Raw genomic sequence first — 22,872 nt, 5'->3', positions numbered from 1 at the left:
GCATGGATAGGTCTGATGCCACAGAATATTTTGAGTGGTCGCAAGTAAAAAAATATTCAGAAATGACTTTAGATATCACACTTCTAATAGTGAGCCAAATTTTGGCTCATTTTAATTATGTTTGGTAAAAAAAAATTTTACCTTATGAGAGTGACTATTTAGCAGTTCCACTACGGTATGTACTTACAAAGCGCATTCAGTCATTTCCAAATAATACATTTCAACTGTAATACGGCGAGCTGTCACGTTCCATCCGACGCACATCCCAGCGCGGCAACTGTCGCCATGCCTCCCCCCCCCCCCCCCCTTATTGTCCTTTTGGCTGAACGTCACGCGTCTGTCATATTTGCGGTGATTCACGGCGCCACGGCCGACCCGACCCTCCCACTCTCCCGCACTCAATTATACGGCGTTCCCTCTCCGCGGTCGCCGTCTTTGTTCTCCGGTTGTTACTTAGAATCTCCTCGGCTGTCAGTCTTTCCACCCCAAAGCTGCCTGTTTGACCTTTTGCGGTGCGTCACGTTCATATCGCGGCAGAATGCAAAGCGGCGGTTCCAGGAGATGGAACAACCCGGTGACTGGCGCCGCACTCTAGGCGCCTTATTTGGTACAGAGAGGCAGCAAAAGTAGACATTTTGGTGCCTGCCTCAAACCAAAATGAGCCTCAATGTAGATTCGTAGGATATTTAATGGCCATTACTGTCTATATGTGTCGATCTTTTTTATTTTTTTATTATTTTTTTTTTCTCTGGAGAGCTCAGTATTGTTCATTCGATTTGACATGTCATCATTGCTCTCCTTTTTTTATTTTTATATATATATATTTTTTTTTTGGGTGTGTGTGTATTCATTAGTTCACCTAAAACCTATTAAAAAAAATCCCATACTAATAATATAATAAATTGCCAAATGCAGAAACTTCAATGTAAGCTATCACTATGTGGTGGCTCTCGCTAACAGGCAGAATTAAGTAACCAGAATTAGGTTAAAAAATTCTATATACGTAGACCATGTTTCTATAAATTTTGATATTTGGTTTTTATTTGAGGCAGATATTTTTTCCATTAAAATGTGATTTATGAGGAGGTTAGACCATTGGTCGATATTCAGAGTTTGTTTATTTTTCCAGTTAACAAGAATTGTTTTTTTTTTTTTGCAATAGTAAGGGCTACAAGTGTAGATTGAAATTGTTTATGTGATAAGTCAGTTGTTGTTAGGTCACCTAGCAAACACAAGTTTGGAGATAAAGGTATCCTACAGTCCAAAATAGCGGTGTCGATCATTTGTGTTCCCTGGCAATCACTAATGGTGCACATTCGGTGGCAAAATTGCAAATATGAGTTTTATTACGCTACAAACCAAAATGGTTGACCAAATCTCGTTTGGGACAAATTTGTCAATTTTAATCACAATAGACTTGCCTACTGTGTTTTCCCGTTTTGAGTGAAATTGGCTTCTGAGGCAGAATGAATCAATTAAGGCTATTTTTGAGTACAGCGAGTTCACGATTCTGAAGGACGCTCTTACTCTCTTTTGGCCATAAACGGAATCTAAATTGGATGCAAATGCGTAACATCTCGCGCAGCTTCCGCGGTGCCAGCGCGACGATTATCAGGACAAAAGCAAACATGTCTAATTATCTGGAAAGGTGTCCATTTTATGGCGCCGCAATCACCATTGAGCAGCCTGATTATGAATGCGCGGCAAGCAGGCCGGGAAATGATGACCTCACATCCAACGGGTTCGAGACGCACTCCAGCGCCGCTCCATAAAATGCGAATGTCAGGCTATGGGATGAAAATGCCGTTTGAAATGTGTTCAGGTTGACACGGCCGCTGCCATTGACTTCAAGTGAGACATGTCTAATTAATTACACTTAATGCGTATACATCATTAAGCGCTATCAAGGTGATTTTCTGGGAGGGCCGCAAGCGCAGGCGAGCGCATCGTCGTCCCTCTTTACCTCGTCCAAACATTAACATAATATCCAGCATGCAACGCCATGTTCAAGTTACGCGCTAAAAAGTTGACATTGACACGAATTACTTGATTTTTCTTCCTTTTCTTTCTCCGCTCTGTGTTTCAGGGTTGTGGGGCGGCAGATTGAGTGAGTCACCGTGAGAAATAGTGGACATATTCAAACTGAAGCAAGCTACTCTCACGTAAGGTTGTCTTAGGGGGTCTTCATGAAAGACAGGAAACAAAAAAGTGGTATTAATTTTGGGGAGTTGTGCAAAAAGCCCATTTAGGTTTTTCTCTGTCTCGGTGTCTGCCCGTCCGTCTGTCTGTCCAGGTGTTCACTGTCTACCTGTCCGTCCGACTCGGTGTCTGTCTCTGTGTAGCTGCTAGTTGGGTTAGTCAGAGTCAATAAGTCAGATGTGTGTTGAGGGAAAATAAATCCAAGTGACAAAGGTGACAACACAAGGCAAGATTTATATACTGTATATATATATATATATATATATTTTTTTTTTTACAGGGCTCAAGAGCTGGATGGTCTTCATCATATTCATCTTTCTTCATGTTCATCTTCATGTTGTAAACCATCACAGCTGAAATGTTACATTACATTAAAGGTATTTTGACAAATGTCTGGTGAGCGTGCGATGCTGTTTTTTTTTCTTTCTTCCATCTTCTGAGGTCCGACTTGAGCGCTGTCCCAAATTGCTCCAGCCTGCAACAAGTACATTTGTATAACCCCAACGCACTTTTCAAACCTACAATCAACAAAAGTTGAGCAACGTCCCCTGATCGTATGGCGCATTCGAGGAATGTCCGACCTTTCCCAGTTCAAAGTCACAAGGGGGGACAAAAAGAGCCCAGCTTCAATCTGACGTCACTCGACAATGGAAAAAAAAAAACTATTGACAAGATCTTATATATTTTTTTATCGTTATTTTAAACGGTACAGCCATATATAGTATGGCCATTAGCCCAAAACAAATCAGCATTTTTATTACACACACTTGTTCATTTTACATCACTCTACAAAAGACTATTCGATATGTGAGCTGCAAAATAATTCGATGACTGCAATTTCATGCTGTTTGACTCAAAGGGATTACGATTACACAACGTCCTACACACAAACAAAAGTGAATTGACTGTGCTCAAACGTTCCAAGTCCCTCGTGTGAAAATCCTGCAACAAACTAAACATTCTTCCATGACAAACATTGGCTTCGTGTGCTCACCTAGAAAACGTCACACGGTCTCCACCTTGCCGCAGCTGATGAAGCACCGCACACCTGGCTCCAAACGAGCCGCAGGCCTGACGCAGTCAAATTCAAGGCAACCTTCTTCTTCTTCTGCTTGTTGACCGGCGCTTTGCATTCTAGCGCCACCCGGTGGCCTGTCATGACGACCGCTTTGCCTTACCGTTAGAAATGGTTGTTTTCGCAACACAAAAATGAAAGGGAATCACTTTCAAAATTGTGCTTCTCTTCAGTGAGTATATATCACGTTTATGTTTGATTTATGTTGGTCTATGTTTTTTGTTTTTTTCCTAACAAACCGCAACTTTAGGCTGTGTTTACGTAAAATAATTATATCCAGGGCAATTTCGTATACAAGTTGCATTGCTCATCTAAGGAATGCTTGCGAAATTACGAATTTATATGTTTGGATTGTGGCCGGCGGATGAAGTGGTCCGGAAATATATTTTGATATATATATTTTAATTTTATAAATGTAAGCAAATACTTTTAAATTCATGTGAATAGTAAATTTCAAGAAAACAGTAAGATAAAAAAAAAACTTGTAAATTCTATTATGAATTAATGGGAAAAATTTATGGTTTTATGAATCGATATCGGGCTTGAAAAGGAAAATCGATTTAATACCGATCCTTATTCAATTTTTAATACCAAGCCCTAGTAGATTCTGTCGTTGCGGGTACCTTTCTGAGAACACCTCATTTTTGACAATCAGTGGTACTTAAACTTTACCATGACCGATTTTTGGGGGCCCTTACGAGAGCAGGTGCCGTTTTCAACACATTTACATTCCCCCCCCCCTTTTTTTTTTTAATAACCCTTTACTGGCCGTTTAAAGGCTTACTATAAATGGCCTATTTTTTAAATTCCATTAAAAAAAAAAAAAGAGCTCACTTTCTATTATTATATTTTAAGCTGTTACAATGGTTCATTAAAACAAATATTAGAAAGCCTCATTATAAGCTTTAACGCTTAAAAAAAAAGCATTCCTATGGGCAGCAATGCCATGCTATATATGGTTTCACAGATTTTAATGACAGTCTCATATTTCCATGCAGCCTCATCAGTCAGCTTTCACGTGCGCGTCAGATTATTTTTTTATGCTCAGTATTATTCATTTGGCAGCGTTCCAGTCACCATGCCATCATTTTTTTTTTTGATGCGTGTGTGCTCTTTGATTTACCTGTTACAAACCCAAGACCCCTCACCAGATACATCAGAGTCCCGCCAGAATTGTGAAGTTGTGAGGAGACCAGAGGAGGGACCAGAGGAAGGAAAGATGAAGCAAAGTGAGATCCACAGACACCAACCTCCACCACCAGAGGGAGAAACAAACTCTTACGGTGTTTTGGGAGATGCTGGTGTGGTGGATGTGGAGCGTATGAAGACCACCAAAGTGCGCGTCAAATGTTTGGATGGCAGAAGATGGCGAGGTGAAACGTGTGCAGCATCCAGCAGGCACACAAAATGTGACTTGCATGAAATCAAGGGAAATTCTCACACACACACAGAGTTATTTTAAATAGCAGTCTGGTTTATTTTTTGCATTTATTCTTTGGAAAAACTCATTGGTGCATTTTTTTTAAATTTTACATTAAAAATGATTGTTCGTCTTTTTGGGATGGGCTCCAGCATGCCATCGACCCTCGTGATTTTTTTTTTTAATAAAAACAATTTTTAAAATAGAATGACAGAAGCAATATTTGCCCTTCAAAATTATTTTATTGATGTACTCAATTGCAGGGAGGGGGAACTCAAGTCCAAAATATTCAAAGAAAACACGTACATCCTTGTAAAGACCGAACCAAGTTTTTGGCTTCCAACCAACAAAACAAAACTCAAATCAAGTCAGACTTCACAAATCCAATGAATTATCCTCATGGTCAAAACAAAGTCGACACAAAAACACAATTGGGAGGAAACGTTAAACAAGACTTGCAAAGGTATTCATAATGCATATATATATATAAATATATATATATAGCACTGTTCTATAATTAGTTTGTCGTCAACCCTAATATCCAATTATTGACAACTATGTCAGTCATTATACATATGTGTCCATTGAAGACAATTTCATTTATGCATCACGTAATGTACATATTTATAGATGTGTGACCATTAACCAACAAAAAAGCTAACCCGAGTTCAAACGTGTGGCTTGTAAGACAACGTCACCACATATTTAGAATGGCTATACAGAAAGGAAAAGAAAAAAAAGTTTACAAGATCAATACTTTTTTTTTTCCTACGACACTATTTAACAGAAAAAAACGAGAACAAAGGAACGCACGGTAAACGCCTCTTCTGGCAAACTAAAGAAGGAGTTCCACTTCGGTCACCCCACGAAAATTTTAAGGTATCAAAACTCATGAAGTACAATTTGGCCAAATGGTTTAGAAACACACACTTTTAGGTGATGTTTTTTTCTTAGTCAATAAAAAAGCGGCGTTTTGGGTGCGGGGGCGGGGCTGCACCGCCACTAGGCCGCCACTAGGCCGCCACTAGGCCGCCACTAGGCCGCCACTAGGCCGCCACTAGGCCGCCACTAGGCCGCCACTAGGCCGCCACTAGGCCGCCACTAGGCCGCCACTAGGCCGCCACTAGGCCGCCACTAGGCCGCCACTAGGCCGCCACTAGGCCGGCTGGTCCGAGTGCGTTTGGCATTCAGACGCCGCCGGCTGATTGAAAGAGAAAGACGTTGAGGCCGTTAATGTCTACCGCTGAAAACTTTCTCGTCAAGTTCACAAGGTGTCATAAGAAGATTTCTCTCAGACAATTTTTTTTCCCCCAATCATTTATCATCCAGGTCCTGTAAAAAGTTTCTCCAAATTTCTCTTTTTATAAAAATAGACACTTTTCAACCCACATCAAAGAGGTTCGGTGCTCTTTGGCAAGTCACTTGCTTTAAGAATTCTTTTTGTCTTTTCATCCGTTAAGCGCAGACAAAACCGAGAAACAACGCAAATAAATGTTTGACAACGAGCGCACGCAAAGTCGCTGGCGGCGAACCAAATGAGAGGAAAACGGAATGAAGCACAAAAACAAAACGCGCCAACGGGAAAAAAAGGTCGTCAAGCGCGCCCGGCGGCCGCTTTTAAGCTTTGTGCGTTTTGTTGGTCTTGAACGACACCTGCAGCACGCGCTCGCCCAGCCGGTAGCCGTTCAGGCTCCCGATGGCCACGGCCGCCTCGTCGTAGTTGGTCATGGTGACGAAGCCGAAGCCTTTGCACTTGTTGGTGTTGAAGTCGCGGATGACCTTGACGTTGGTGACGGCGCCGAAGGGGCCGAACATCTGCCACAGGATGCTCTCGTCGGCGTCGGGCGCCAGGTTGTACACGAAGATGCACCAGCCGCCGCTGTGGCCCGGGATGTTGATGCCCGCCAGGCTGCTCACCCCGTCGATGGCTATGGCCGAGAACCTGCTGCGGGTGCGCCACAAACGCAACACGGTCAGGGCAGCGGAGACAAAATTAAATACATTTGGGAAAATTGAAAAACCTTTTAGGATGAATCTTTACGCAACAATTTTTTTTCCCCCAAAACTGGTGAACTTTTTCGCACAAGGAACTGAAAGTCAAAATTCACAATCAAATTCTAATGGTTCATTCAATTTAAATTGTTTTTTGTACCGACATTTGGCCTTTTTTCAATGTATCGATTCTTGCCACAGTCGCCCTCTTGTGGTCAAATTTGAAATTAGAATAGACAGTTGCCGTGCATTTCACACAATTTTAAGGCAAAGCGCTATATTGGGATATTTAGGTCTTACTTTAAAATTATATTATTAATTTTATGTTTCAAAAGTACTAGTGGTATGACGACTCAAGAGTTGAGTGGTCATTACTTCAAAATAATATTACTCAAGTAAAAGTAAAAAAGTAGTCCAAAAAAAAAAAAAAAAAAGAAATCGCTCAAGTACACGTAAAAAAGTATTCCCTGAAAAGTAACTGCTCGAACATGAAGTCAATTTTTTAACGGGTCTATAAAAACTCGGTTCCCATCGTCACATTGAAGAGCCGTTCACAAGACTCGATTCGTCCGTGAACGTCACATCACGAGTGTCCGCGGAAATGCAGTCAGTCAAGCGGAGCGCTATCAAGAAAATACGATGAATCTAATGTAGGAATTGTGGCGGCGGGCATTTTGACTTTGGCCCAGCCAGTCTTGCCTAACATGTAGTTCTGCCACTGATGTTTATTGATGAGGTTTCAGTTTGCTATCTAAATTCAAAACAGATTAATGGACTGGCCCTTCTCAATTGTGGGCACTGCATCGGCCCACCGGGCATCTGCCCAGAATGCCAGATGGCCAGTCCAGGACTGCAGCTCGCAACAGACATGACTGGAGGCGTCACAGAAAGACATACAAGTTGGGAATTTTGACATTCGGTTCCTTGCTAGATGACGGCAGCTTCAAACGGACATTTTCGCGTCAAAATTCATCTATGACCAACGTTTTCTGTCATCTTCATTACAAACAATAAAACCAGTCAACATTTTTCTACCTCTGATCAAAGCGGACGACGTTCAAAAGCGCTGAGGAAAGGTAGCGGAAATTCCCGGCGGTGTCGCGCCGGATGACTTGCTCCAGTTAGCCTCGCGCGGAACATCCACCGTGACGGGTGAGCACCCCCGCCATCAAGGCGAGCGCTTGTCCGACAGAGACATGGCAGAAACGGGGGGGGGGGGGGGGGGTCGCGTGTGACAGGCACGTCTACTGTCAGCGCGTCCTGTAAGGCGTCTGATGCAAGCGACTTGAAAAGGGGCCGTCCATAAAAGATCAAGGTGAGCGAGCGTACGCGGCCTGTGCAACGCGCTGCAATCCAGGACCGGAAAAGTGAAAAGCTGCCCATGTTGTGACGATACATGGAGAAAAACATTTGGCTCATTTCCTCGCGGCGCTTCAACAATCCGTTGCCCGACTACATCAATACAATAAAAAAAAAAAAAAAAAAAAAAAAAAAGCACAAACCTTTTGACACCATAGGCCATGTTGAGCAGGTTGTCCAGTCTAAAAACACAAGGCGGAGGTCAGCGTGTCAACATGCGGACTTCAAATCATATCAAAAGCAGTATCCTTTTTTGTCTAATTCTGCAAATGGGGGGGGGGGGGTGCCTTTATTTATTCAATTGCAGACGAGGGCGGCACACTTTTGCAGAAGTAAACAGGAAGTAACAACTGTGAATCGAAACATTCACATATTCCAACCCTACATTAAATACATTTGAAATGATATTAACGCATGTAAGCAGCCGCCAAAAACGTTTTTCATGCTAGCAGGTTGAACACACTTAAAGGGATACTTGACTTCTTTAGCCATTGCAAATATTTTTGACCCCATCACATGTCATGCGGAGGGAAATTTGGATAGAAAGTTAAAAAAACAAAATCTAATTAACTAAAAAATAATAATTGACAGCGTAATCCATTATTAAAATACCCATCAAAAATCATAAATGTCAATTTGTGCATGTGAGCAATAAATTAAAAATATGACTGATAAGTAGCATTTATGTGCATTTTTAAATATAACGATAAACCATCAACAGCAAATTCACATTAATGGTTTGACAGTGCAGATAAACGCTACTGAACAAAAACCTTTTGGTTTTATGCAGTTAGTGCTAAAATGCACAAACGGTATTTGACATATTCCTAAATGTATTCATGATTTGGAATGTCTCCTTTTCACATGGCGACTGGGTTGAGCTATTTTAGCACCAGCCGAAAACGGTGAATGTTAAATTGCATTCATTTGCATATTTGCACTGGAAATGTCAAGTTAATGCAAACTACAAAAAAACAATTCAGTTTGACTCCATAGCACTTGTTTAGGGTCAAGCAGCAAAACTCAAATGGGACGCGTTTGTGAATGAAAATGAGATGAGATGAGATGAGATGACACCCGGTGACTATTTGAGGAAAGATTAGAAACAAGGCTCGAAATGGTTTCATTTGCTTTGTGGACAGTTTTCCGAAACAATGACTTCATTTGAGGAGCAACATTATAATTTTGCTGAGCTGTTTTTTTTTTTTTTTTTAAAGCAAGGGTTTTATTAAAAATAAGACCATATGTTTATAGAGTTTGTATTTCTTCAATTCACGTAGCTGCTTGAGTGACAGAACGCGCAGTGCTTTCACTTAAACACTTAAAATGAAAAACGAGCCAATTCGCCCACTGGGTTCCAAAACACTCATTTCAAGCCTTGTAAATATATGAAAATATGAATGATCATGCCTATGTGTTTGTCTGCGCCCCTTTTACCTGAAGCGTTGTGCCTGCTGTGAGAGCGGTCCCGGGTACCTTCGATTGGGCGAGTGGTAAAGCTGGGACAGCAGCGCCTGGTTGCTCTTCTGGCTGGGGTTGTTGGCAAACTTCACCGTGATGGGCTCGGCGGCGCCGGGTGGCTTCTGACAGTGGAGTCCCTTGATGGCCTCCTCGGCCTCGACCCGCCGGTCAAATCGGATGAAGCCCACACCTCTGGAAAGACCTGAGCAGCAACAACAAAATCGGTGCTAGCACCAGCAGGCTTGGGGAGTAACGGAATACATGTACCACCGTTACGTAATCAGATTACTTTTTTTCTTTTACTGCATTCCCTTACAGTTACAGGAAAAAAAACATGTAATCAGATTACAGGTACATCTATTAAAAATGGGGATTAGAATTTCTACAAAGAGAGAGAGCGAGAGATGATGAGCATACTCTGTATTGCAGTAATCCAAAAGTAATGCAAAGTAATCCTAGATTACTTTAATATTATGGTACTTGGATTACGTTACTAACTACATTTAGCAGCAGGTAACTTGTAACTGTAACGGAATACATTTTAAAAGTAACCCTCCCAACCCTGAGCACTAGCAAAATGAATAAATAAATAAAAATGCATAATTTAAAAAAAAAAAAGATAAGTACAATTTCATATTTTAGAGTAAAGTTCTCTAAATAGGTCACTGATAACACTTACACTGGGCAAAACAAAAGCACACAAATGCTAATTAACATTGTTAATGTGGAACAGTTGTACATTTATTTTCCAAGAAAAAGTGCATACAAGCGATTTACGATCAAATTTAACGGAAGGCGCTTAACTATCCATAGGTTTGAAATGTAGCAAAAACCCTATAATGTCTAAATTTAGTCAAATTCATATTTTCCCACAAATCGATACTCTTAGTCAGTCTCCAAGTTGTCTGTGCTCGACTCTGCGGGAGCCTTGCAGCATTACATTGCCTCAAGATTGGTCTTTTTTTTCTTTTTTGGGGCCAAGCAGGTGGAAACAGGTTAACTCATTCACTACCATTGACAGCTACAGACGTCAAAAATTCATTTAAACTATTTCTAATCCACTTTTGCTAACAAGAGTATGAAAACCTAGAAAAAAATGTATTGCAAATTTAGAACAGATATAAAATTTGTGATTAATCGTTAGTTAAGTCATGTGATTAATTAAAATAAAAATTTTAAATCGCCTGACGGGCCTACTTAAAAAAATAAAATAAAAATAAGGGGCATTTAATCGTAATTAATCGCACGATAATTTTATATCTGTTATAAATGTGCAATAAAAAAATTCTAGATTTTCATAAAAAAATTTAATGAAAAAATGTCTTAAGTCGTCAATGGCAGTGAACGAGTTAAATACATTTGAGAAGGCCTGTTTTGCTAAAAACTGCTCTTATACGTTGAATATAAAGTTTTGGAAAATGCATGTTTATTCAGATGGGCTTGATTATTCGTGTTGGTGCAACAGTAAGCAAATTTGCAACATAACGCGCAGCGACAGGAATCCCGGGTTTGACAAAGGTCTTGATGAAAGATTCAGTTTATTCGAGTGCCGAGCATTTCACACGACGGCGGAGAAATTGACAGCCCAAATGCATTTCATTTCTCTCCACAAGAACAGGCCTCGCACCAGCGGCACAGGCGCACCAGAGTCCTGCTACTTTTTACATCCATTTCATATTCTACCCACTGCATGCATATTTATGAACATCTCAGGTGGAAAATTGCATTTTGGTATGTCGCACCGATACACCCGTGATGCGTTTTTGCGGGCCCCTGCTGTGTCATTTTGTTCTGAGGAAAAGGTTTGAAGAAAACCTCATTAAAAGCTGATGCGCGGATGCAGTGAACAAACTTACTCGTGAAAAAAAAAAAAAATAAAATTGTGCATCTAATAAAAAGCATCGGACTCACCGGTGACTTGGTCCACCAGAATGCGCGAGGTGATGATGCGGCCATACTGCGAGAAAAGCTGCTCCAGTTCCGTCTGAGTCATGGTCTTTGGCAAGCCACTGACGTACAGATTGGCATCCCGGATGGAGGCGGAGCTCGGACGCGCGTAGGACACCTACGGGGCAAACGGCCTTTCGCATGAGCGCTGGCATTTCCACAAATGTCTGATGGATTCATTTCTCTTTTTTTGTAAGACCCCTAAAGGGATCATCATAAATCACCAAAGGCCAAATAAGTGCAGCTGAGGAAATGAATGGACATTCAGACTAGTGTTAATTTTGTCAATAAAAACGAAACAAACATAGTTTCGTATTTTTCACCGTACTAAAACCCTCATTAACTCATTCACTGCCATTGACGGTTATAGACGTCAAATATTCATTTGAACTATTTCTATTAGTTTTGTTAACAAGAGTATGCAAACCTATAATTTTTTATTGTACATTTAGAAGATATATCAAGTTTGTGATTAATCGTGAGTTAACTCGTGAAGTCATGCAATTAATTACGATAAAAAATGTTCATCGCCTGACGCTCCTTATCTCTTTGACTGCCAGACGTTTTCAGAAAAGGGATGCCGTGGGTGCCAGCCGATTTAAGCATTTTGACTGATCTTTTGACTGATCTTTCAAGGTCCACAGAAAATGTTGTGTTTGGACTATGGAAACACACATACTACCAAATGAAAGATTGGACTCTCATCTTTCATCAGAAAAAAAAGTTTGTTTCTACCTTATTCCGTTTTTGAGTAATCAACAATAGAAAATGGTTAGTTTCCCCTCTGTTTTGAAACAAACGTCTTTTAACGTCTTTGGCACTCCTCCATAGGATTTTACTACATGTTATTTAACGTTTTTGGCAGTCAAAGAGTTATATTTAATAATCTTTTCTTTTCTATAATCACGTCAGGCGATTAAAATTTTGAATTGTATTTGATCGCATGACTTCAATAGTTAACTCACGATTAATCATAAATTTTTATATCTGTTCTAAATGTACAACAAATAAAAATCGATGTTTTCATACTCTTGTTAACAAAAGTGGAAAAAATGTTAAACTGATTGAAATAGTTCAAATGAATGATTCAGACAAAATGTAAAAATGGCAGACAAAATGAACACGGGTTCAGACATTTGTACTGAGGGCTGGCAAAAAAAAAAAAAAAAAGGGTGGAACATATCGAGAAAGTATCCATGCGGAGGTAAAATGAACACGCTTGGAAAGAGCACAAATTGGAAAGTTTGCGACTTTGAAATGGCAAACGTCACGGCTCATTGCAGGCTAAGCCCGTGGGCACTGCAACATCAATTTCAGTCGCCACTAGGTGGCAGTACAGGGCAAAATGGCAGCGAGATGGCTAAAAATGGAAAACAATATTAACCAGAATACAATGTTTAGAATAGTGGGGAGCATATAGAACATTGCAAAGAAAATATCTGACTTTCTTCCACTCAAAAGGGTCAAATGATCTTAAAACAAAAGTGCTTTGCAGTATAGATACAATTTTTGTTGTACCCTCTACATATATTTCCAATGGCAATACAATACAGCCATTTCTTGAAATACATTTGCTTGCTTTGACCTATGAATGCGTTCAAAGCTGCTTGCGTGTGGTTTGAAGGAAGAAATGTAGGCGGTCAAGGTGGTCTGCAGTGAGAGCCCCCACCTTCTCATTCATCCACTGCAGCTTTGTCATAGCTGCTTTTGCTCAAGCCCACTTCTCCCTTATTCTTCCTCCACAGGCAGCACATGGCAAGTGCGACAACTCCGCCACTGCCGCCTGATGAATGCTAATAGCCGACACCTCCCTGTAAATGCATACTGGCGCTTGTACAGCACATGAAACCATAGAAACAGTTCTGCTCCGTTTGTGTGCCCGGATTAACAATAAGCTGCCTTTTCCTAGCGACTCGGGTTATTCCTCCAGCCTCGTTACGCCGCTAACAAGCTTTTTGGCGACATTTTTACCTTGATGGTCTTGGTCTGAAGTCTCAGGCCATTCAAGGTGTTGATGGCTTTTTCCGCATCCTTGGGTTCCACATAGTTCACAAATCCATAGCCGAGGCTTTGCCCTGCAAGCGCCAAATCACACTTGCTTGATTACCGCACATTTGTACTGTACAAGCAGTCATTTGTCACAATGCAAGTCATTTCCCTTTGTTCAACATTCGATACATTATTCTGTAGGCATTCATTCAAAAATGCGCTCGACTCATTCTTGTCCAACCCTTTAATGCTACTGATGTAATAATAAACACCTTTTTTTTTTTTTTAACTGGGAGTGCTGCGAAATTCAGGTTTGGAAATCACTCTTACAGTTCATGATATTTGGCTTTGGGATGAAATTTCAGGATGAACCTAAAATGCTAAAAAACACTAGCGCTTTAATAGGTGAACTACTCTATAGGGGTGAGCCCAAAAAATTATAAAAAAAATCGATTCTCATTTAGTGTGATTCAGAATCGATTTTAAATGTCCCAAAATCAATTTTATTTAAATTATTTTATACTTTACCTACTATACCTTTGTTTGTGTGTGCCTTTATTGGGAGTGCTGTTAATGTTGTACCTGATTTGGCCACTTAGGGGCAGTGCGGTTTCACGCGGTCTGATACGCTGTTAAGTTGTAGCCACATTAAGAGAGTAGAAGGAAAAAGTTACGATCAAGTTATTCCAATAAAAAGTTTGTTTTTTTTGCAGCGTGGGGTCGTTCTTTTGAGTGATAAAAGTGCCGCGAGTAGAGCACTAATTAGCATTAGCGAGTCAGACGGGAGTAGATCATTCCGATTCCTTGAACATCTATAGATTGAAGCAAAAATCATTGTCAATCAAATCATTTTGATTTTTTTTTTTTATCGCCCTTAATCAAAAATTGATTCTGAATCGAATCGCACACCCAGAAATCGGAATCGAATCGAGAGACATTCAAAGATTCCCACCACTACTACTCTACCCTACTTTAAACTTTTTCATGCCCAACTTTAGTAGTTTTTGCACATACTGTTCAATATATATATTATTATATATATTTTGTTTTAATTGTACACCTTTCTGTGACTCTCCCAGTCTCTAGCTCCGTTGCAACCCGCAGATGCAAATCACAGCAGCCACTTCCCTCTGAGGACGCTCCATTTGAAGCCTCGCAAGGGTGAGCTTGTCGAGTATGTCGGCAGGTTGCAACTGAGACACTGGAAGAGTCACAGAAAGGCATGGAAATGGCCATCCTGGGAAGTCAAGCACCCGTTTTGGAATTTGGTCCTTCAACATCCAAACGTTGACACAGCTCAAGTTGACATGTAAGAGTTAGAGAGCATTGAGGAAACTCCCAGATCTTAACGGTTAAATAAAGTTACCGGTTATTTTGTCTCGGACCAGCTTGCAGGACTCTATCTCCCCGATGCTGCCGAACAAGCTCTTGAGCTCGTCCTGAGCCATGCTCTGAGGCAGGTAGTTGACGATCAGGTTGGTCTTGCTGTCCTCCAAGCTGCCCGACTCCACGGGCGAGGAGCAGTTGTTGGAGATGCTGGACGGCCCGTTGCTGTTGTTGTTGTTGTTGCACATGGACCCGTTGGACAGCTGCGTCCCCATGGCGGCAATTACCTGCTAAATATGGCCGAGAAGAAGAGTCAGGGAAAAAAAGACGTGGACAACGTGAAGCTAAGATGACTTTCTTCCCTTCCTTTTTTTTTCTTTTTCTGAGAGAGCTCAGTATTCTTCATTCGGTAATTTTACCGATTCAACGTGTCATCATTATTGCGCTCTCTCTCTTTTTTAATTTATTTTATTTTTATTTTGTATGTGCGTACTAATTAATTCACCTAAAACCCATTAAAAATCCCATACCGTTCACCCAAACCGAATACTTCAGAATCCAGCTAGAATCGTGAGGTTGTCAGGAGACCCGAGGAAGGATCAAAGAAAAGAAAGGAAAGTGAAATCCAGCACCGACCAGACATTACCTACTACCCACCAGGTGACCAACCAGAGTCTTTCACCAACCCCAGAAACATCTAAATTCCATCTTTCCCCTTCCCGTATCGTCTGTCACTTTTTTTTTTTTTTTCATCACACCAATATAAAAGTCACCGCTGAGTGGGAAAGAGTGAGAGAAGCGCCATCGTGATGGGAGGCAAGGCCAAAAGAACAAGGAAGTGTCACACACCCCGGTCCAAGGCTCGGACGCCCATGAGCCACTTCTCAGCAGAGATGCCACATCGCACAGTCTGACTGCCATGTTGTTAGTGCGGAGATACCGTCTGAAATGTGGACACAGAATCACGTTAGATCAAAGCACAGCACAGGCAACATTACGCGGCCATTTTGTCGCCTGGACAATAAGCGGCATCTCAGCGTTGACGCTGCATCTGCTCAAAATTCCACTCGACACAGTAGACCAAAAAATTTAAAATAAATAAAAATAGAGGTTTGACATGCACAACAACTCTGGAGATAAAAATCTATCTTTAAAAACATTTTAAAGGACAAGCTACATGTTCAAAAAGTGGCCATACCTATATCAGGGATGTGATTTGACCAAAGTGAAATTATCGGAAAATTTAGCCGGGGGGGGGGGGGGGGGGGGCATGACCAAATAATTATATCATGACCAAATGAAAAGTAACTCATATTAGAGCATACCACAAATGTCTTTGTTATAGCAGAAGATGTTATCTGTCGGAGTCATGTGCATACACAATGAACTACTAAAAAAATAAATAAATAAATCGTTTTTTTTTTGGGGGGGGGGGGGGATAAAAAAAGCGGAATTCCGCGAATTAGCGGAAAAATCACATCCCTGCTATATGGAACTTCTGTCATATTTTTTTGCATTAAAATAAAAATAAAAACAAAATGAATAAAATAAAGTTGTCATATCTAATGTTATGACACTTTATATTTTGCAATATTATAGATGTATTTTTTTTCTTTTTAAATTGAGAATGCATTATGTTAGCAGCAAAATGTTAAGTTAAAAGAAAAGGGTAATTGCTAGTAGAAAAAAAACACCTGTCATATTTTTAAGAATAAAATTGCAAAGTTTCAAGTAAAAACAAAAGCTGTCATTTGCAGAGAAAATATGTTTGTGTTGCAAGAATGGAGTAAAAGGACACACTAAATTAGTCCCCCCCAACAATTAAGTTAGAAAAAAGATTTAACACAGAAAAATTAGAATAAAAATTGGAACCTTACGGAAGTTACGGGAAAATATACTTGTAATATGTTAAAATATTTTTTGCACTAGTATGGCAACAAAATTTTGTGGAAACAAAGTAGGATATCATCAAAAAGAAGTTATACTTTGAAATTTGTGAGGAGAAAAAAATCCAACTCCGTACCAACAATTTCTTTAGAGACCGATCGATACAGATTTTTTTGGGGAGGCCGATTCCAAAATTTGCCATAATTTATTTATTTATTTATTTTTAAATCCAATAGTCATTTTTTAGATTTACATTAAAAAAAATAGAGAACTTGCCTCAAGGCTTACAACAATAAATACACAAATTACAGACAGAACCTTTTATTTGTTTAACTTAACACGTGCAGAAAAGCATTAATGGATGAATTCATAAATAAAAATAAAATAAAAAAATCTCACGCTTAGCTAATCCGCCATTGCTGTAGTAAATGTGCTTGGTGTTTGTGTAGTCACGTGATGACTGGCAAAGCACGTCAATTGATGTCATTGAATGGCGTCACAGTGCCATCTAGTGGACAAACGGCACAAAGATAACGTTCCGAGTGACTCTTGGCACAACTCCAGCACAATTATGATTATTTTAAAAAGGGTTAATCGACCATCTATTTAGTGTGGCTTTACAATTTATCCTGATTGTCGCATACCCTTGTTATTAAGGGTGAATTTGGCATTATATTGCAAACAAAAGCAGCAGGCAACAAGAGAACATATTGTCCTAAAAAGATTCAAACAGCGTCTGGTGCATATTCCACCTTTCATTTTCCGCGCAAAAGCACAAACATTGGCCACGGTCCCCGCTTGCAGGCACAAATATTTCATTAGATAAACACTTGGATGGGGAAACGTTGGCAAGATGCAACGCCGGCAGGCACCGACTTGCGTGTGACCAGACTGACAGACGCAAACGTTGGATGGAGCGTTACACTGTCAAGTGCAAGCAATTAGCTGGATGAAATACTGCTAACATTACAAAATAGCATGTCATTTTACCATAGGAAAAAAGGCTTCCGTTTGCCCATCCATCCCCTAGTGTATACATTATGTTTTTTTTTTATTCAACTGCACCACTAATAGTCCTGCTCATGTTTGTAAACATTCGAGCTCCATAACGGCGCCTTTTGTGACTAAGCGGCAAACTCGTTAAAGCGCGACCTCAAGGCAAACTGTGAGCTCAGCGTGTGCTGATGCGACCCAGCACTTGAAGCAAGGGAGGCACGAACCCGCCGCCGAGGACGCGATTGACCCAGTGTGCGTGACGAGCTGCCGCACGGCATGTCCGTCCTTGAAAAAGAGGGAGGAGGGGGGGGGGAGGGGACCTACAAGCGATGGTTGAAAATATCCCCCACGGTTGAAGGCACATGTGACACCTGCGGCAACAATATGACCGTAATCGTGTAATATTACAACTTGGCTCGACTACTTTACTTTTCTTGTAACATTTTGTAAATCTGCTCAATGCAGGAAATTGAATGCTGAATCGCTACTGCCACTTGTGGCCCAAAAAAAATCAAACCGCATACTCCTTTCCTCGCGTACACACGGCATGCATGACGTCACATCCACAGACAGAAGGTGGGAAATTCAAACCCGAGTCATAAATGGTCAAATAAAAGGTTTGGGTAACTTCCTATACACAGCAGCTTTAAGCCTGGGTTGTTACAGTGTCTTGACTGCCACGTGCACTGAGGACACATTTGGAAATCAATCTGCATGCCATTTATTTTTATGAGCAATGTTTGACAATTTGGACGTTTTGGACTAGTTTTAAACTATGCTGTGAGGAAAATCCGGTAGCATGTGGTTGTTAGCAAAACAGCCAGTATGAAAAGGGCTCGTCTTTAAATGGTCAGTCATTTTACATGATCTTACTTATGATGCATACTTATGTCACTAACATGATCTTCATACATTCATACTTCCTGAACGCTGCAATGTTGTACTGTATGCACATTCAATTAAAGGCATAATGCATACATTTTGTACAATTACATTAACATTTATATTTTACTACTTTGATTTCCAGCACATCCTTAAGTACACAAATCATTTCCATCACAATTGTAGTCACAAACGCCCTTTCGCCCCCCCCCCCCCAAAAAAAAAAAACTCCCTACTGTACACCAGCATTCAAGGACGTCACGTGGTCACCTTCCAGTTACATGGCAACGTTTAAGAGGCCGACAGACAAAAAACACACACTGATTTTTACATTAAAAAAAACATTTTGACACCTCCCACCGCCGCATGTGCAGATAAATGCAGGAGGAACGCCAGGAAGAGCTAAAACACACACACAAGCCATTTAGATACTTTTATATATATATAATGCTCAAAGGATGACTGGTTAAAGCTCAAGAAGGTCTAGAAGCTTCAAACGCCAAACTTAATTGAAGACGGCGCAACACCTGTGCGCTGCAAACATGCACGGACAAGAACTCGGTTCAACTTTAAAAACAAATAAAGGCGACTCGCCTGGCTGGCATTTTCTTGCATTTTGTGTTTGCCAAACTTGCAACAGGCACTACTTAATAAAAGAAATGCATTATACATGTGAAAACGACAGCAAACGACCATTTTCAGACATTGAGGCCCCCCCCCACGTTAGGGAGCGAACAGACCCCACATAGAAACTTCTATGGAAGGGTGCGGTTCTGACAACAAAAGCGACAACAATATATATAAAATTTAATATCTAAATGTATGCAGTACACAACGCAGCATGAAACGGGTGTGCTTTAAGCCACAAATATACTACACATGCAACCAGGTAGCTTTCTGCATGTTTTAGGCTAATAAGGAGGAGGCTAACCACACGCTAGCAACATGGCGCTGCTGAAGACAGTTTGCATGAAGCAATGATGATTCTTTTTTTTACTTTTTCGCAACAATTTGACACTAGCACGCAATGGCGTCTTACCGTTAAGTGTTGAAGCAACGTGGCGTGTTAATGTCTACTCTCAAAGAACTTTGCGGTCTTCGTGTGGGCGAATAGGGGGGCGGTGGCGTGGTCACGGCTGGCCTAAGTAAACTAATTAGGCCCTCAGCCAATCGGAGAGGGCGTAGCGTCGACCCGGAAATGGCATAATTACTTGATTGGCCGCAGGTGTACGTACACACGATTTAAACCCAATTGACAAATTGGCAACAAAACATAATAAAAAATAAATTATAAAGCAAGTTAATTGACGTGTAATATAAATTAGGTAATCAACAACTCGCTGGTATTAAGGATGTGTCAAATTATAGCTGGATTCATACAGGAGACCGTTTGGCATTGACACGTGACTAAAATGCATCCAGGGAGACATTTATGATACTAAAACACCAAATTGCACTGACTACTCTACGTCCCGTATTGGGGGGGAATAAATTTTTTAAAAAAAGAAAAACGTCCTCGCAGCTGTAAAGCAAAGTTTCAGAGCCCATTCATGCACTCTTACACAATACAAATCCCATCCTTTCTCACTGTTTGGTCCCGTCGGATCGAGGGACCATGAACGCATCACGCGGCGTTCACATGCAACCAGAGACGGCCCGCCGTGAGACAGCCACAAGACAGCGTGCAAATAACAACATCATCTTACCGTTTTTATAAATGAAAGTTACGGAAGTCCAAATAAGTAGCCAATGGTGTTCTATATATATATATTTTTAAAGTTCAAACATAAAATAAACACAAACGACATAAAATGAGGATGGGAAATAAAATATTTATTAAATCAAAACACACAAATGACCTCTTTGCTGGAACAAAAGGAGAAGGGGGTCAGAAAGGAAGGAGGGAGGGAAGGAAGGGTGAGAGTGTACAGAAGAAATAAAAAGGAATCAAATAAGTAAAAAAAAAAAAAAAAAAAAAAAAAAGGAAGAACCCCTGTCTCGTGCCTGTCTCGCGCTTTTACAGGTGGGCCACACAAACAAGCGGCATCATTGAGTGCCGAGCGGCGTACGGAGCAGCTCGTCTTTAAAAGGAACATAGTCCTGCCAGTGAATATATATAGAGCCGTATCACAGCTCTCTTTCTCTCTCACGCTCTCTCTCTCTCTCACCCCCCGTCTCTTTCTCTCTCGCCCCCACCCATTCAACATACACATGCACTTGACGCGGAAGTATATCCTCCGTCCTTCCAATCAGACGCACGCACGCACGCCAGCTATTTGCTGTGAGCCACCACAAGGTGCCATTGGTCGGCGCTGTTGTCATTCAACCCATACCCCCGCCCCTCGCCGTCCCCAAGTCAAGTTTCAAACTATAAAAAAGTGACTCCTGAAGTCAACGTACAAATATCCATCCATCCGCCCATCCAACCACATTGCAAAGTAAAAAAAAAAATTGGGAGCGCACAGTCATTGTTCATGCGCTTGTTTAACGTGACATCAGTTCAGCGAGCATATTATATACATTCTCATGATGTGAACTTGAGGGAAAGTCAAATCAAACATTTTCTTTGTAATAGTGTTCTATAGTTTATGCGACCCCACTAGTCTAAATACATTCTGAATATATTACATTTGTGGAATGTAAATTAAGCAGCAAAATCCCCCCCAAAAATCTCACCTTTAATCTTTATTGTATTTCACATTTCATCATTTTATAATATTTAATTTGAATTTGTCCAACTTAATGTTTACTTTATTTGAATTTGCTTAATTTGCTTATTTAATTGAACTTGCTTCATAATATTCATTTGAATTGACTCAATGTGTCAATTTTGATTTCAATTAAGCATACTCTAGTAAAACTGACTATCATTATATATATATATATATATATATATATATATATATATATATATATATATATATAAAGAGAGAGAGAGAGAGAGAGAGAGAAGTGTTTTTTTAAAAGACAGATTACAAAAGATCAATGGTTGGCTATGAATGACATCATCATATTTTACGAGACCATGGTTCAATGGTTCAGTCACACATTTCTTGTTGACATTTTTTTTAACGTTTTTTCTATGGCTTATGGAAAAAAATCTAATAACTTGTTAATGATGAGTATTTTAAAATGTAGATGACAAATACCAAAATAAAACCCTATTAAGCCAAATTTAATATTGAGAACAGCAATAAAATGCATGTCGTTTGCAGCTAAAGCAAATAAAAATGATTTAAAATAATTTAAGGAAAAAAAAAGAGAGCGAGAGAGGCAAAAGGGGTGGGGGCGGGGGGGCGTGTTGGACTGGAATAAATCCAAAAAGATAATTTGCAGAATTTCCATCTTAATGACAGCCCAAGTTTAAGTCCCACTACCCTGGGAGTTAATCCTTGCTCACAAATATCAATTAGATCATTAGCATTTAGATAGCATACACACAATTCTTTGGGTGAATCTACAGGAAAACCTTTGGGCATATTTTCCACGGTGACTTGGCAAAATATCAAAAATGATATTTCAAAGATCAGACAGATTGGAAAAAAAATGTGCTACAATAGAGTTGACGCTAGGCCAAATTTAGTTGGGAATTAGTTCATTGGATACTTCTAATTTTAAGACTTTTCATTTTAAGATTTTTAAGACTGTGAGAACAATAAAGAGCAACACGTGTTTTGAATAATGTCATTGTCCTAGAAAAAACAACAACATAAGAACTAGAAATTTGATTATTATTTTTTTGGGAAGGTGTGTGTGGGGGGGGGGGCTGAAATTTATATTGATATCACCCATGCTTACTCTTACCTTGGTCCACCATGTTCCTTACGACCGCCGTCTCGATTGCGCTGAAGAAACAAAGCAAACGCATGTCACAATGGCCTCCTCGCCTTGCATGGCTGTGCTTCCTCCGTTGGATTAAATGTAGCAACAGCATGAAAGCGTCTGCACGGTCACATCATTTTTCATCTCAGTTTCCCCCCCTTTGCATTTACCTGTCCAGTATGTCGAATGCTTCCTGGAGTGGGCGTGGCCTGAACGGTGAGGTCTTATCATTTACAGCTCTGGTAAAACACACAAACATAAAAAAACAAGAGGGAAAGATTGCTAACATTTGTATTTGACACTGAAAATGTAAAATCAGTATATTAAAAAAATATACAAAATTTGGTGTATCAAATGTGTATATGAAATGCTTCTTTTGATTTGACATACGTGGACAGTTCTCATAAGAATCACGATTCTCATTTAGTATGATTCAGAAACCAATTTTAAATGCCCCAAAATCGATTTTATTTAAATTATTTTATACTGTCTTCCCTTTGTTTGTGTGTGCCTTTAT

The 22,872-nt window shown here is 40.2% G+C and overlaps 1 protein-coding gene and 1 long non-coding RNA gene across 6 annotated transcripts; both read right to left on the bottom strand.

Moving 5' to 3' along the window:
* Positions 1 to 2,413: 2,413 nt before the first annotated feature.
* LOC144034691 (uncharacterized) lies at positions 2,414 to 3,323 on the bottom strand. Its single transcript, XR_013288266.1, has 2 exons — positions 3,194 to 3,323; positions 2,414 to 2,674 (listed from the first exon to the last, which is right to left on the bottom strand). It is a non-coding gene; the product is annotated as an uncharacterized LOC144034691 (long non-coding RNA).
* A 1,593-nt stretch (positions 3,324 to 4,916) lies between these two features.
* Positions 4,917 to 20,621, bottom strand: elavl2 (ELAV like neuron-specific RNA binding protein 2). 5 transcript variants are annotated; one of them, XM_077544187.1, is made up of 8 exons: positions 20,240 to 20,621; positions 15,618 to 15,711; positions 14,809 to 15,058; positions 13,425 to 13,528; positions 11,418 to 11,571; positions 9,522 to 9,708; positions 8,189 to 8,227; positions 4,917 to 6,639 (listed from the first exon to the last, which is right to left on the bottom strand). In XM_077544187.1, exons 2-8 carry the CDS (start codon positions 15,687 to 15,689, stop codon positions 6,312 to 6,314), a joined length of 1,134 nt encoding a protein of 377 aa, XP_077400313.1. In that variant the 5' UTR covers positions 15,690 to 15,711; positions 20,240 to 20,621; the 3' UTR covers positions 4,917 to 6,311. The 5 variants fall into 5 exon arrangements, with proteins under 5 accessions (XP_077400313.1, XP_077400311.1, XP_077400308.1 ...); XM_077544185.1 differs by having other exon boundaries at positions 9,483 to 9,708; positions 14,809 to 15,055; XM_077544182.1 differs by having other exon boundaries at positions 9,483 to 9,708; positions 20,240 to 20,620.
* Between the last annotated feature and the right edge of the window lie 2,251 nt (positions 20,622 to 22,872).

This window comes from Vanacampus margaritifer, chromosome 15 (genome assembly GCF_051991255.1).
Source record: "Vanacampus margaritifer isolate UIUO_Vmar chromosome 15, RoL_Vmar_1.0, whole genome shotgun sequence".
Lineage (NCBI taxonomy): Eukaryota > Metazoa > Chordata > Actinopteri > Syngnathiformes > Syngnathidae > Vanacampus > Vanacampus margaritifer.
The sequence above is the reverse complement of the archived record's forward strand: the minus strand, read 5'-3'. Positions and strand labels throughout refer to the sequence as shown.